This window comes from Cavia porcellus, unplaced genomic scaffold, assembly GCF_034190915.1.
Source record: "Cavia porcellus strain 051 isolate PalLab524CR breed Dunkin Hartley unplaced genomic scaffold, mCavPor4.1 scaffold_5, whole genome shotgun sequence".
Taxonomy (NCBI): domain Eukaryota; kingdom Metazoa; phylum Chordata; class Mammalia; order Rodentia; family Caviidae; genus Cavia; species Cavia porcellus.
In genome coordinates, this window is record NW_026947488.1 from 53,517,475 (window position 1) to 53,530,375 (window position 12,901).

The following is a 12,901-nucleotide window of genomic DNA, read 5'->3' on the forward strand; positions in this document are numbered from 1 at the left end:
CTGGGGCAGGCCTGAGACCCAGTCCTCTCCAAGAGGCCCAGGGTGAGCAGGGCATGCAGGGTGAGGCCAGGCAAAGGACAGGAATGGGAGTGGGGGGAGGCAGGGGGGGGCAAGGGGGGCAGAAGAAGGGAGAGAGATGGGGGAGAGAAAGGGAGAGGACAGTATGCAGTGATGAGGAGAGGAATAGAGGGAGGGAAGGAGAGAGAAGGGGCAGGGCAAGGAGAGAGGGGGGCTAAGATTAAAGGGGGGGCTGGGGCAGAGAAAGAAGAAAGTGGGAGAAAGAAATGAAAGAAAGGAAGAGAGAGGAAGAGGAGGTGGAGGTGCAGGGGTGGGGAGAGAAGATGCAGGAAGAAGGAAAAGTGGAGGAGAGGAAAAGGAGGAGAAGAAAAGGAGGAGAGTGTCAGGGCTGTAGGGAAGTCAGAAAGGGAGAGGGGCAGGAGGGGCAGAAAAAGGAGACAAAGGCAGTGAGCTGTGTGAGAAGGGGAGTAGGGGTGAGAGACAGCCACCCTGCAGGTGGCACCACAGTGGGGAGCAGGAGGAGGCAGAGGAGGGGAGAGGAGGGGGTGTCTTCCAAGAGTGTAGCCCCCAGGGGCGTTTAGGCAGGCAGGCTAAGGAGGGAAGAAGACACGGAGTAGGAGAAACCAAAGCAAAAACCTCAACAGAAATCATGAGAAAATGGTCTGGAACCAAATCTGAGAAAAGGCGAGCATGCAGATTTCCACAGACTTTCCAAGGCTGGAGCCCCAGCCTGCGGGTGCCTGGGGCTGGGCAGACCCAGGGGTGGGGGCTGTGAGGCAGGCTCTGCTGCCTGGGGCCGGCCAGGGTGCAGGGGCAGAGGCAGGGTGCAGGGTGCAGGCAGGGGCCGGGCCACTTACACTTGACCTGCAGAATCTGGTCGCTGAGGTTCGCTTGGAGGTAGAAGGTGCTATAGGGTGGGAGCACTAGCCCCAGGCTGTGGAGGAGGATAGAGGGAGCAGTGGTCACTGCTAGGGAGTGGTGGGCTGCATTGCTGCCCCTTCTTCATGGTTGTGGCAGCCTTCCTTCCCTCCCATGGCTGTGGGAAGTTCATGGCTGGGGTGTCAGCACCTTAGAGACAGCAGGGTTCCAGTCCTCTGCTCCCCCAACTCTCTCAGAGGTCTTGAAGAAAATCTCCACCCCACTAGCCACCCCATCCATGTCCCTCAGCACCCCACCTGTCCCACTGCCACCTCCCAAGGGAAGTGCATTGTCAGTGAGTGAGCTGTAGGGTGGGTGCTTCTGGGGAGCGGCTGCAGTCCCTGTGAAAGCCAGCTGAGAGCACCGCATGTGGCTGTGGCAAGGGGCACACACACACCGGTTGACCTACAGGGGACCTGTTCTGAAGCTGCGATGCTGGTAGAAAGCAAGCAGTAAAAGTGCTGTGAAGATATCCTGGGGCTGATGAGAGGCAGAGGCGTGTGAAGAGACTCTGCTGTCCTATCCTCTCATGATGTGCTGTTTGGAGGACTCGGTGTCCCAGGGTGAGCAGTGAGGAGCTGGCTGCTGGTGCCCCATGGGGTGAGTGTCACAGGCCGAGGGTGGGGGGGTGTGAGGAACAGCTGGGCTCAGACTCTGGGGCCACCCTCCATCTCTTGCCCAGCCCCAGCCCACTCACCTGTAGTTGGTACTCCTTATAGGCACCCAGGTGTAGTTCCGAGTCACCTCATCTATGTACCTCTGGGAGAGGAGGCTGTGTCAGGAGCTGGGCCAGCAGGCGGGGCGGGTAGGGTGGGAGGCTGGGCCCCTTGACTCCATGTCTCCCACCCCTGCCTTCTTACCTCATCCAAGGATTTGACCAATGTTCTGATCTGCTTGTGACCCTTGTTGCCATCAATCATGCTCCGCCGGATCTGGAAGGGCGGAGCTGTGACCTCCTCTGCTCTCTGTGTTGCCTCCCAGCCCTCATTTCAGTCTTCCTCTTACCTCTTCCTTGTTCTCATCCTCCAGCTCCGCATCCAGGAAGTCCAGAGTTACAGGCTCCCGGAAGTTGGTGGTCTGGGGGAGGCCAGGCAGGAAGTCAGGTGTTCCCATCTTAAAGGGTTTACCCACCCTCCAGGTCACCCTCTGGCTCACCTGGGGCTTTAGATTGGGGTGCAGCAACACGTAGCCATTCAGATCAATGGCAAACACGTAGCCATTGGCTCCAAGCTGGGGGTACACATTGGAAGCTCAGAGTCCAGAGGGCTGGGCAAGGATTCCCTGGGCTCTGGAAGCTCTTGCTCATTCTGTCTCCAGTCCTGCTGAGGAGGCTATTTGCCTGCATTGGGCCAAGACCTCCCCACATGGCCCACGCCAGCACATGCCACATGGCCCAGGTTGGCAGACTGGGTGCCCCTAAGGACCAGCCCTGCCAAGGCATTCTGCCATCCTGAAGTCCTCAGGGAACTGCCAGCCCGCCCCACCTCTCTGCTTCTATGGGGTCCACAAGGCTAAGTACTGTTGTTCTGCTGCCTCCTTCCCCTACTCACTGCTGCTCTGATTCATGTCTCCAGGAGAGCACAGTGGGAGGAGGAGACTTGTCCAGGTAGAAGGGAAGAGGAATGAGTGGGACCTTGAACTTGGTCCTTACCTCTGAGGCAGTTTTCTCAATGTATATGGAGGCCCAGCCACAGGTACTGCCCTGCCCAGCGTGAAGCATGTAACTCAGGCCCCATCTCCTGCCATCTACAGCCAGGACCCAAGGTCCTAGCCACAGGCCCTGGGACACCACACCACACCCCAGCTCTTCCTTGGCTCATGATTCTGTTTTCCACCTTTGGGTCTTTGCCCAGTGACTTCTCTCTATCTCCAGTACACACCTTCCCCTCTTTTATGTCCAGAATACTCCTGCCTAGGTACATGGACCAAATATGGCTCGCTGCTTCCTATTATATAGCTGTAACTAAGAAATATTTTTCTCCTTATGGTATTGAGGATCAAAGCCAGGGCTTTAACACCTGCTAGTCAAGTGCTCTGCCCTTTTTATTTTGGGACAGGATTTCACTAAGTTACCCAGTCTGGCTTTAAACTTGTCATCATCCTGCCTCAGCCTCCTAAATAGCTGGGATTACAAGTGTGCATCACTGCATCCAGCACTAAGGATGATTTTGTTTCTAAGTGGTTTAAAAAAAAAAAAAGGTAAAGAATTCCATTTCATGGCATGTGAAATGATATGAAATTCAAATGATACTATTCAGAAATAAAACAACAAGCCAGGTGTGGTGGTGCATGCCTGTAATCCCAGCTGTTGGGAGGCTGAAGCAGGAGGATTGTTGCATGCTCCAGACCAGCCTGACCTACAAAGTGAGCTCAAGACCAGCCTGAACTGCATAGTGAGACCTTGTCTCAAAAAGACAAAAAACAAAACAACAACAAAAACTACATAGGGACATAGTCGTGCCCATGTGCTTATGTTTTGTCTGTGGCTGCAATCACAATAGCAAAGTATAAGATAGAAGTTAGGTTGGCAAAATTCACAGCTTGGCCCCTTAGAGGAAGTCTGCCATATCAGCTCCAGGGCAAAGGCCACCTCCCTGGGAAGCCTTCCCTGATTCCTTGAACTCAGAGTCTGCATGGAGGTGCTCCATCAGCCCTTGGCTGACCCTGGTTTGTATTCGCATGGGAGGCAGGGCAGGGTAGGTGTGCAGGTGGACACGCACCGTATAGTTGGGAGTTAGCCTCTTGATGTCGTTCAGAGCCACATCGATGCCCATCACACCCAGGATCAGCTGGTTCTGGGAGAACATGAGTGGGGGAGTGGTGGTTCTGTAATAGGCTCAGTTCCGTAAGAGGGGTCCCCAGCCCAGGCCCCATTCCCAAGACCTCAAGTTGCTCTCATAGGCCCCATCCCTCCTCCATTTCCAGACTTGCAATGGGGGTACCCAACCCTTCCCAGGCATTTCCAACCCTCACCCCGAGAGACCCTCACCTTCTTTTCCCCAGGACCATCTTGCGTCAGGTTGAAAACAGGGAGGGTCCCCGTTACCACCAACCCCAGCCCCTGAAGGAAAAGGAGGAGGATGGCCAGTTCCAGCCTTACACTGAGTGCCCAGAGTGGGAGTTCAGATGGAGGTCATCTTTCTCTTGCCTCTGCTTGGTTAGCCCCAGAAGGGGATATATAAGGGTCTTGACCTGGGGTCACATCCCTGGGGAAGATGATCAGCCCCCGCTTCCTTGCACAGAGGCCTTACCAGTGCATCCTCATACACGTTGGTCCACTGCACTTGCTTGGCCTCCTTGCCTGCCAGCACCATGGGCCTGCCCAACACGTCTAGATACTCCTGAGAAGGGGGTGGCAGGGGTCATTGGTATCCTCTTAACTCTTTTCTGCTTCTCTGTGCTTAGGGATTGTGCCACAGCTACCACCAGAAGGCACTAAACCCATGGCAGCCCAGAGTGACCTGACCAAGGTATAGTAACCAGTGAAGGGCTGGGAGGATCAGGCTGCCCACAGTCTTACCTGTGTGTTGATGCGGATGGCTCCGATGGAAGGAATCTCAAAATAGTAACCTGGGAAGGGAGGGGAGGCAGAGGTGGGCTTGGCTGCCACTGTGGGGCCCATAGCAAGGGGGTCCCACTCCGTGGGGGTGGTTAATGCAGTCCCAATTTGCTTCGTAGGCTCCCTCTCTCTTTGGTATCTCTTCCCCCAAACTCATATTCCTGTGTGCTTCCTGCCATTGCCTTGTGCCTGAAGTCAATGCTATGGAAGATGACCAGGAGTTGGGGGCAACAATGTGTGGAGGAAGGCTGAGGAAAATGACACCATCTCATTCGAGGGCAGTATCAACATTCAGAGTCCACTCAGCAGCCAGGCCCAAGTGCACAGAGAGGGACTGATTGGTTGGCAAACACACAGACAGTCTGGGGGAAGGATGGGCAGTGGATAGACAGTTAGATGGGCAAAAGATGCTCCATCAGATGGTCAAGTTGGACAGCCCACCAGATAGCCCACGGACACCCATGTGCATGGAAAGACTGACTGCCTATGAACAGACAGCTGGCCACATAGATGGACAGTAGGCAGTGGGACCCGGCACCCCTGGCACTAACATTGGAAGGGGTACCTTTGTTGGTGCAGGCCATCCATTGTAGCGGAGTGACATCATAGTTATGCTGACCCACAGAGAAAGTGAACACACGTACCTGTGGGGGTTAAGGTTCCTGTTGTAGCCATTGAGGACTGCTCTCTCTCATCCTGGACCGAGAGCAGGGTGACCCCCACCAGGGATTGGCCTCACCGTCCGATTGGGCCAGTTGTACTTCTCGAAGACATCCTGCACACGGTCCTCACCTCCATCCGTGAACATCATGATCATCTTATTGCAGTTGGCCCGAGTGATGTTGGACTGTGCAGGGGGCCAGTGTGGAGTCAGGTTGCCCTCAGCTTTTACCACTTGGGGGCAGTGTCTCCCTCCCCTGGCAGGCCCGGCCTTCTGGTGCCCACCCCGTGCCCCCAGTAGATGGTGCTATCTGTCTATATTGCCTGTTTGGGGCTAACAAGGGTATCAGTCTTCATTTCCCTGTCACCAAGTCTGGCCCTCGCCCGCCCCTGTCCGCCCAATCATCCACCCGTGGGGCTCACGTTCTGCAGCTGGTCAAAGGCATACTCAAAGCCAGCCTTGTAGCCTGTGGTGCCCTTGGCTACCATGCCCTGCACGGCTTCCTTGAACACCTTCTTGTTACGTACATTGGCCTGTACCAGGTGTGTGAAGCAAGACACAGGCTGTGCCTTCTCGTTGAACTGCAGGGACAGTGAAGTGGTGAGTGGCCTCAGGCTGCCCAGAGTAGGCATCTGGTGCACAGGGCTGTGACAGTCACAGGAACAGGGCAAGTAGGGGTGAACAGTGCCCCACCTGCCTGCCACTTTGGCACTCACCGAGGCCACGTTCACGTAGTCATCATCAGAGAGCGTGTCCAGCATCTCACAGACAGACGTCTTCATCAGCTTCAGTGTCAGGCCACTCACACTGCCACTCCTAAAGAGGTCAGGCAGGGGCTATTGGGGTCCTCAGGTGTCCTCTTGTCCTTCCGCCAAGAGGCTCTAAGCTCGCAGAGTCCAGCCCCAGTCCTGTCCCAGCCCCGCCTGCCAGCATTGCTCACTCACACGTCCACGATGATGACCATGTCCTTAGGCGACGAGGCTCCCTGGATATACCTGCCCAGAAGAAGCTCATGGAGGGCCAGCCCACTAGGACCAGGACTCCCTGGAGGGCCTGTCCTTCCATTACCCAGAGTATCTACTGAGGGTCCACTGCATGGTTCAGGCACTGGGGAGACCATGTGTAATAAAACAGCCCCAACCCGCCATGCAAGTGATCTGTTCCCTTGGCAAGTAACTCCCAAGGGGTGGGTGAGCAGGTGGTCCTCTGACTGAAGGGCTTGTTGTATCCTTTAGCCCAGGTAGATGCCTGAGAGTAGTCTAGCTGCGTATCAGATGGAGCAGGGAAAGCCCTGGGGTACTGCGGGAGGGTTGGGGCAGAGGGTGGGAATCTCTAGTGGTCCAGTGAGTGGGGCTACATCTACTTTGGGAGCACCCCCACTGGTCTGCTCTCTCCTTTCCAAAAGGGTGGTGGTACTGGGTGATGGAAAGGGGCAGCAGCAGCTGGGAGGGCTGCCTGGGTGATGGGATCCATTTTCCAGTGGCAACGATGTGTGAAATGAAAATTGGATAGAGCTGGCTGCACCCTGCTCGGAGGCCTGGATACAGGGAGGGAGGGGAGAGGCACAAGTGAGGAGCTGAGGAGGTGTCCCTGCCTAGCCGCTCTCTGTTCGCTCACCAAGGTCTCCTTCGGACATCATACAGGTCAATCTTCTTGGGGGCTCGCCAGGGGGTGGCTGTGGGAAGAGACACGGTGATGGTACTGGCAGAGAAGGGTCTGACCCAGGCAGACAGGCCTTTCAGGAACGGCCACCCCACTGGTGCCCCCTGTGATGTGTGGCTGGCGGATGAAGCAAGGTGGGATGCTAGATGGACAAGGAACATGGGCTGGCACCTGCCTGGGTAGTAGCGGGTGACTCCCGTGGCACTGCCGAAGACTTGCCACAGCAGCGTGGGGTCCTGCCTGCGGTTCTCGATGAACACATTCTCCAGGGCTTCTGTCCAGTTGAGCTCATTGAGGATGACGGTGGCTGGGTTGGGGGGAGAAGGGAGTTAGCCTGGGGTGGCCTGAGCTGTCCCCTGCCTTACCACCATGATATTCATGCCCTAGCCCCTGTTCAGAAGGCCTGCCTGCTCTCTGTCTGGAGTTTCCCTCCTTTCCTAGCTAGGTTTGCACCACCTTCCCCAAGAAGATTCCTGGTCCTCACCTTCCCAAGCTGTTGAAGAACAGCTCAGCCTACCCCTTGGCTGGGCCCCACATGGGCAAGCACGGGCAGCTATGGCCAGTGCCCCCTGGAGAGGGGCTGCCCAGGTGGCAGGAAGTGTGAGCTGGGCCCCACATCCAACACACTACTGGAGCTTGCGGCTGATCCCGGGGGAACTCACCCACTCAGCATGCACTCCAGGTGGCAGCCACAAGAAAGCAATTAAGGGCCCACTGATGGGGCTGGAATTATTCAGCTATTAAGGTACTTGATAAGCTGGAAGCCACTCAGCTCCATGATTAATCAACTGGGGCCAGGAGCAGGCAGGGGCAGAGGTGGGGGCTGCTGGAGGGGCAGAGGCGGAGCTGGGCTGCTGCTCCAAATAGGCATGTGCCCTTGCGTGTGCATATGCACTCACACATGCACACACACACACACACACATGCACACACACACATGCACATGAGGGGCCCGCCCCCCAAGAGGATACTTGCACCTGACCTCTGTGTTTTCAGTCAGATGTGTGACCCCCTCACTCGCAAACTACCTCCTGGCAACAACCTGACTGCTGTGTGGGCACAGGGGCTCACACCTACATGCCCCTCTGCACCTACAGAAGTCACCAGTGGGGCTTGCTCTCATAAACCTCACCATCTGTTACCCCATCTTTTGCCACCCTATCTGTGGTGACAAATATGTGATTTCCTGGACAGGCCCACTCCTCCCCTCTCAGGACAAGGTTCCATTCAGACAACTGGCCTCCTTTGCTGGCCCTTCAAATGGGCAGACCTGAGTGTGCCCTGTGTGTATGGGGCACATGTTACATATGTGCAGTGTCCCAGCCCTTGACACTCAGAATAAATAGAGTGGGGCACCTGCTCCTGTCAGGCTCACCCCTCCGTAGAGGCCCCTGTTTCCTCCAGTTTCGTCCAGGTGGGGCTGCCAAGATTGATTACCCACACTGTAATCCTGCCCAATACGTGAGAACCAGAGGGGGCCTTGCAAAGACTTTGCTCTTTTCAGAGCAGACAGTTGTGATTTACAACTGCTCAGGGCTCTGCTGAGGCCCAGGGGGCCTGAATGCTGCCCCCTCTGCCGCCTCTTCTGAAGTGAGGGACCCACTGTGTCCTGTGTCCTAACTTCTCTCCCTCTGCCCTGGTCCCCTACTCTGTCCCTGTGGCTCCCTGTGACTGGCTATAATGTGAAAACAGAACACATTTCTTGCATTGGCTCTGCCTATTGAAGACTATGTTATGGTCCTGTTCCTGATTTAGAAACTTAGTGAGCTGAACAATATCTATTTTTCTCTTTAAGAAAAAATAAAGCCAGGCCTCCAATGTTTCCCCGCTGTCATCTGCCCTGTGAGCCTGTGGCCATGCCCACCCATCCCTGGCCTCGGTCTTTCCCGGGGTGGCTATGGCTATGTGTCCTTGGCTCAGCTCAGAAGCCACCCAAGACCCTTGCTCTGGCTTGGGTATCTTTGTGGGTGTCTGTTACCACATGTACACACGTGTAAATGCCCTTTCACCAGGCACACACCCACACTGGCGCACACAACCTCCGATCACAAAGATTTGGGAAGCGGGGACCATGCCCCCTCAGGCAGGCGATTACAGATTTAATTAAAAGTGACACAGTAAATAAAAAACATATAAAATGTAATTTGTGTGGGTAGTGAGGGGTGACTGGGGAGAGTGGTGTGGCTCCTGTTTTAATTAGTGTGCCTGTCTGTGATAGTGCCCCTTGACTGGCTCGGGCAGGTGGGCTGAGGGCAGCCTGTGGGGGGCAAGGAGGAGCGTCCTTCCTTATGCCCCATGGTGGTACTCAGAAGGCCTATCTGACCTGGGAGTAGAAGGGGACCCTGGGGGTTTCCCATTCTCTCAAGCCTAGGCAATACCTTTGGGACCTCTGTCCTCAGATCTTCAGACAGTCGGCCCTTGGAATTCTGAAGCTATACTGTGGGTGCCAAGAGGACTGTGCAGAACCAGCAGGCCCCAGTGCCTTAAATCTTGCTGTTCAAGCTAATCATGTTTGACTCTTGGCCTCTTCTCACTATACCTCTCAAGACAGGAAGTTCCTCCTTATGTCTGACTCGAATCCTTCCAGCTGTAGCAACCTGGTTTCTGCACTGTGCAAAGCTGCCTGTGATGGGGCTGGGAATTTCAACCACCCTGTTAATCCGTTTCCCTGTACCCCTTCCTCCTGGTTGCTTGGAGCTAGAAACCATTATGCATATCTTTGTGAGTGAAGAGTGGCTTCCTTTCCTCTAACTCCTGTATCCACCTCAGGTAGCTCCTTGGTTACTCCTAATGGGGCCAGGGAATGAGTGAGGAGGTGAGAAGCTTCTTTGGGAGACTCAGTCCTGCATTCAGGGGTATGTGTGCATGCATGCATGTCTGTGTGTGCCTGTGCATACATGTACTCATGTGGGCCTTTGTGCCTGTTGGCTGGAGACTATACGTACAGGAAAGAGGCTCAGTGGTTTGCAGCCTGCAGAGGGTCTGCAGGAGGCTCTGTCTGTGAATGGCTGGATGGCTGCATGTGGGTAAGTCTGAGAGGTGAGCATGTATGACCTCGGTGGTGGCAGCTGCAGGTAATGGCATTGAAGTTGTCCGGACAGAGGGCCTTGTCCCCAAGGGAGGTGAGAAGGATGGATTCCGTTATGTGACACACTCACAGCCTTTGTAGATGTCTGTGGGGATCTGCACGGCTGTGTATGAATAGTTGACCTTGTTCTTGAAGTTTGGGTCCTCGACGAAATCCAACCTTAGCGCGCTGCTCTTGGACCCTCTCTCCACATCCTCACTTTCAGGGTCATCCTGCAGAAGAAGCCCCCGCCCCATCCCAGCAGTGTCAGGGCTGGGAAATCATAGGTGGGTTGGACAAGCCTGCAGGCAGAGGCAGGGAGGGCCAGAGTCTAGGAAACAGGGGCATCTCAAGAACAGAGGGTATTGCAAAGACGAGAAGAGATAGATGATGAGATACAGGGGCAGATGGACATATGGGGTGGACTCCTCACCCCACCTTCCATCCATTGGTCAAACCCAGATTCTAAAACCAAAACCAAACTGGCTCCTTCCCCACATCCTTGAAAACCAGTTATCAGTGAAGCAGGCAAATAGTGGAGCAAGTTAGAGAAAGAAGCTGTAGACTTCTGCTTACAAAGATGTGCCTTGTGCAATCACAGGGAGGCCTCTGCAGCCCCTCCTAGGAGCTCTGCACTCCCACACTGCCTACTATCTCCTGCATGGAGTTCCTTTGGCACTAACGAGAGAACCCTAGCCCCAGCTGGGGCAGGGACAACACCTACTTCGGCAGAGGAGCTCTAAGAGCTTAACTGGGGAGGCTGACCTTCTGGAGGGCTGAGCCAGGACTCTAGAAGGAAAGTCTGCCATGCCTGCTACCAGCAGGACTGTAAAGGCCCCTGTTGATTTTCTAAAATTTAATGAGCCACAGTTGCCTGACAGGTGCCAATTACAGCATCTTGTGGCCAGGCAGAATAGGCATGCGCCATGTGCTGCCGCCCACCAACACAGGCTGGCAGGAGGGGGACTGTGACTAGTGCCGATGGCGACGCTGAGGCTTGGCTGCAGGTGTGTAAAAAGGAGGGTGGAGGTAGACAGTGAAAGTGGAAAGAGGGAGAAGCCAAACAGGGAGGCAAGGGACAGATGGAGACAGGCTGGCAAGGAAGCAGAGCTGAGGACTTTGTGCCCTGGGAGGAAGAAGCCAAAGCAGTCAAATTTCACCCCCATCCTCTGCTCAGGTCAGCGCATGTCTTCACCGCTGCTCACAGTATCCGGGCAGGCCTGATTTCCTGAGCTCTCCCTCTGTGTCTGCCCAGCTGGGGTCTCATTTAGGGAGAGGGTGACTGTGCCTCTCTACCCAGCCAGATGTGGAGACTATGCTGAAGCACCCTTTTCATCTCTTCAGGGTGGGTTTTATTTTATTTTTATGGGGATAGGGATTGAACTCAGGCTCTCCTTGTAGATAAATACTCTCACCAGCAAATTCTGGCTGTTCTACAGTGCTTCTGTTTCCCGCCTGCCCTCTGCCACCCTTTGCCTACCCAGAGCCCCTGGAGTGGGGTACAGCAAGGCAGGCCCTGCTGAGCACTCAGACCAGAGCAGGTGCCAGGGGTCTGTGAGGCACTCATGTTCCACTCAGGGGCAGGGGAGGCGCCAGAGAAAAAAGCCCCGAAATGTCAGTGGCAGATGAAGGGTGCTGGAAAATTTAATCTCCCAACTTTCCCAACTAATGTGACATTTGGATTCTGTTCTGATAAGCTATCAGCTGGTGAACTTTTTCTTTCTTTCTCTTTACCCCACCCCCACCTTCTGGCTGGTAATTTAAAAGTAAATGGTCTAGAAAGATCTCTAACTGTACCTCTGGCGAAAATTAAAAAAACAAAACAACATAACAAGCAGGGGAGTCAGCAAACCTGTGCATGTTGTTATTTATGCTAGGCTCTGGCTGTCACACCCCCAGCCCTGCCCCAGCATGAATCTCCTGGATTGGGCAGGACATAGCAGCCAGCAGATGGCCAAGGGGCAGGGGCAGAGTCAGCATTTTTGAGGCATGGGTTGGGGTCCTGAGGGGAGCTGGAGGCTGCTGGGAGAGGGGAGTAAAGAGTGTCCTGGGAGGGGGTGGGCTACCAGGCTGGCCATTGAGCCTGTCAGGGGGCCACCCCCTGAGGCTGGGGGTTTGTGCAGTGGGCCACTGTAGTCTCCCGGTTTATATTTAATGCACTGATTGCTAAAATTACAGCCCGCTGCCGAGGGGGGTAAGGAATTAGATTCAGGGTCTAATTAAAGGTTTGCTCTTCATTTGAATTTCAGATTCCAGCTTTAATTTTAGCAACTTCTCCGGGAGCCACAGAGCTCAGCCAAGGGGAAGCACACCTGCTTGAGCCCACTCTCCTTCTCAGCCCCTGTCCTTCCTAAAGCTCTCCTGGTGACTTGGCTTCTCTGACCCTGCTTAGGGATCCTTTTTGGCCTTCCCCTTGTCGTGTCTTGAGATACTTCAGCTCACCATAGGAAAGCCCCCAAGCCTAGGGTCTGGAAGGGGAGGACTGGATTTCAGGTCTTCTGCAAAAACAAGTACAGGTGGGTCCCAGAGACTGTACCAGTGTGACCCCTTTGTTAACATGGGGCAGCTGGGTCTGCCTACTTTGTTTTGAATTCAGGCAGAGGGACTTGGGCCTTGACAAGTTTGTACACCTTGTCTATTAGAAGCACCAGCGCCCTTGGACCCTCTTGTCTTCTCTGTAGCCACCTCCTCGCTGTGGTTGTATGTTTTACTGAGTCCTTTGGTGATGGGCAGCCCAAGTAGCCACTTGAGCCACGAAGATATGGAATGAGTTACATAGAAGCAGAAAAGCAGTGTGGCTCAGTCCCAGTGCCACCTCTGCTGCGGGAGATAGCCCCACTGAGCTGAGCTCATCTGGAGAATGGGTGCCTGCACTGCCTCTTTAGCTGGGGTGGTACGACTGAGCTCAGGGCCAGGCTGTGGGCACTTAGCTCGCCTCATGGCAAGGAAGGGAGACTTCTCTGGCTTGGAGAGGCACCTGGGTGTGTGCTAGCCATCTCCACCCATGCTCTCTGCA

At 54.9% G+C, this 12,901-nt stretch overlaps 1 protein-coding gene across 12 annotated transcripts in view; it reads right to left on the reverse strand.

Annotated features, from left to right (window-relative positions):
- The window catches only part of Cacna2d2 (calcium voltage-gated channel auxiliary subunit alpha2delta 2), a 128,946-nt gene that overhangs the window by 10,523 nt on the left and 105,522 nt on the right, over positions 1-12,901 (reverse strand). For 7 of the 12 annotated variants that reach the window (XM_063248899.1, XM_063248900.1, XM_063248902.1 and 4 more), the window contains exons 6-22: positions 9,977-10,118; positions 6,994-7,125; positions 6,774-6,831; positions 6,101-6,151; positions 5,873-5,972; positions 5,579-5,737; positions 5,235-5,342; positions 5,061-5,139; positions 4,457-4,506; positions 4,188-4,277; positions 3,926-3,997; positions 3,657-3,731; positions 2,092-2,166; positions 1,942-2,013; positions 1,797-1,868; positions 1,634-1,695; positions 876-952 (exon numbers count right to left, since the gene is read on the reverse strand). In XM_063248899.1, the coding sequence (XP_063104969.1) occupies positions 876-952; positions 1,634-1,695; positions 1,797-1,868; positions 1,942-2,013; positions 2,092-2,166; positions 3,657-3,731; positions 3,926-3,997; positions 4,188-4,277; positions 4,457-4,506; positions 5,061-5,139; positions 5,235-5,342; positions 5,579-5,737; positions 5,873-5,972; positions 6,101-6,151; positions 6,774-6,831; positions 6,994-7,125; positions 9,977-10,118 (1,474 nt within the window). Of the gene's footprint in view, positions 1-875; positions 953-1,633; positions 1,696-1,796; positions 1,869-1,941; positions 2,167-3,656; positions 3,732-3,925; positions 3,998-4,187; positions 4,278-4,456; positions 4,507-5,060; positions 5,140-5,234; positions 5,343-5,578; positions 5,738-5,872; positions 5,973-6,100; positions 6,152-6,773; positions 6,832-6,993; positions 7,126-9,976; positions 10,119-12,901 lie in introns of all 12 variants that reach the window. The other 5 variants (XM_063248896.1, XM_063248895.1, XM_063248898.1 and 2 more) reach the window with 2 other exon arrangements.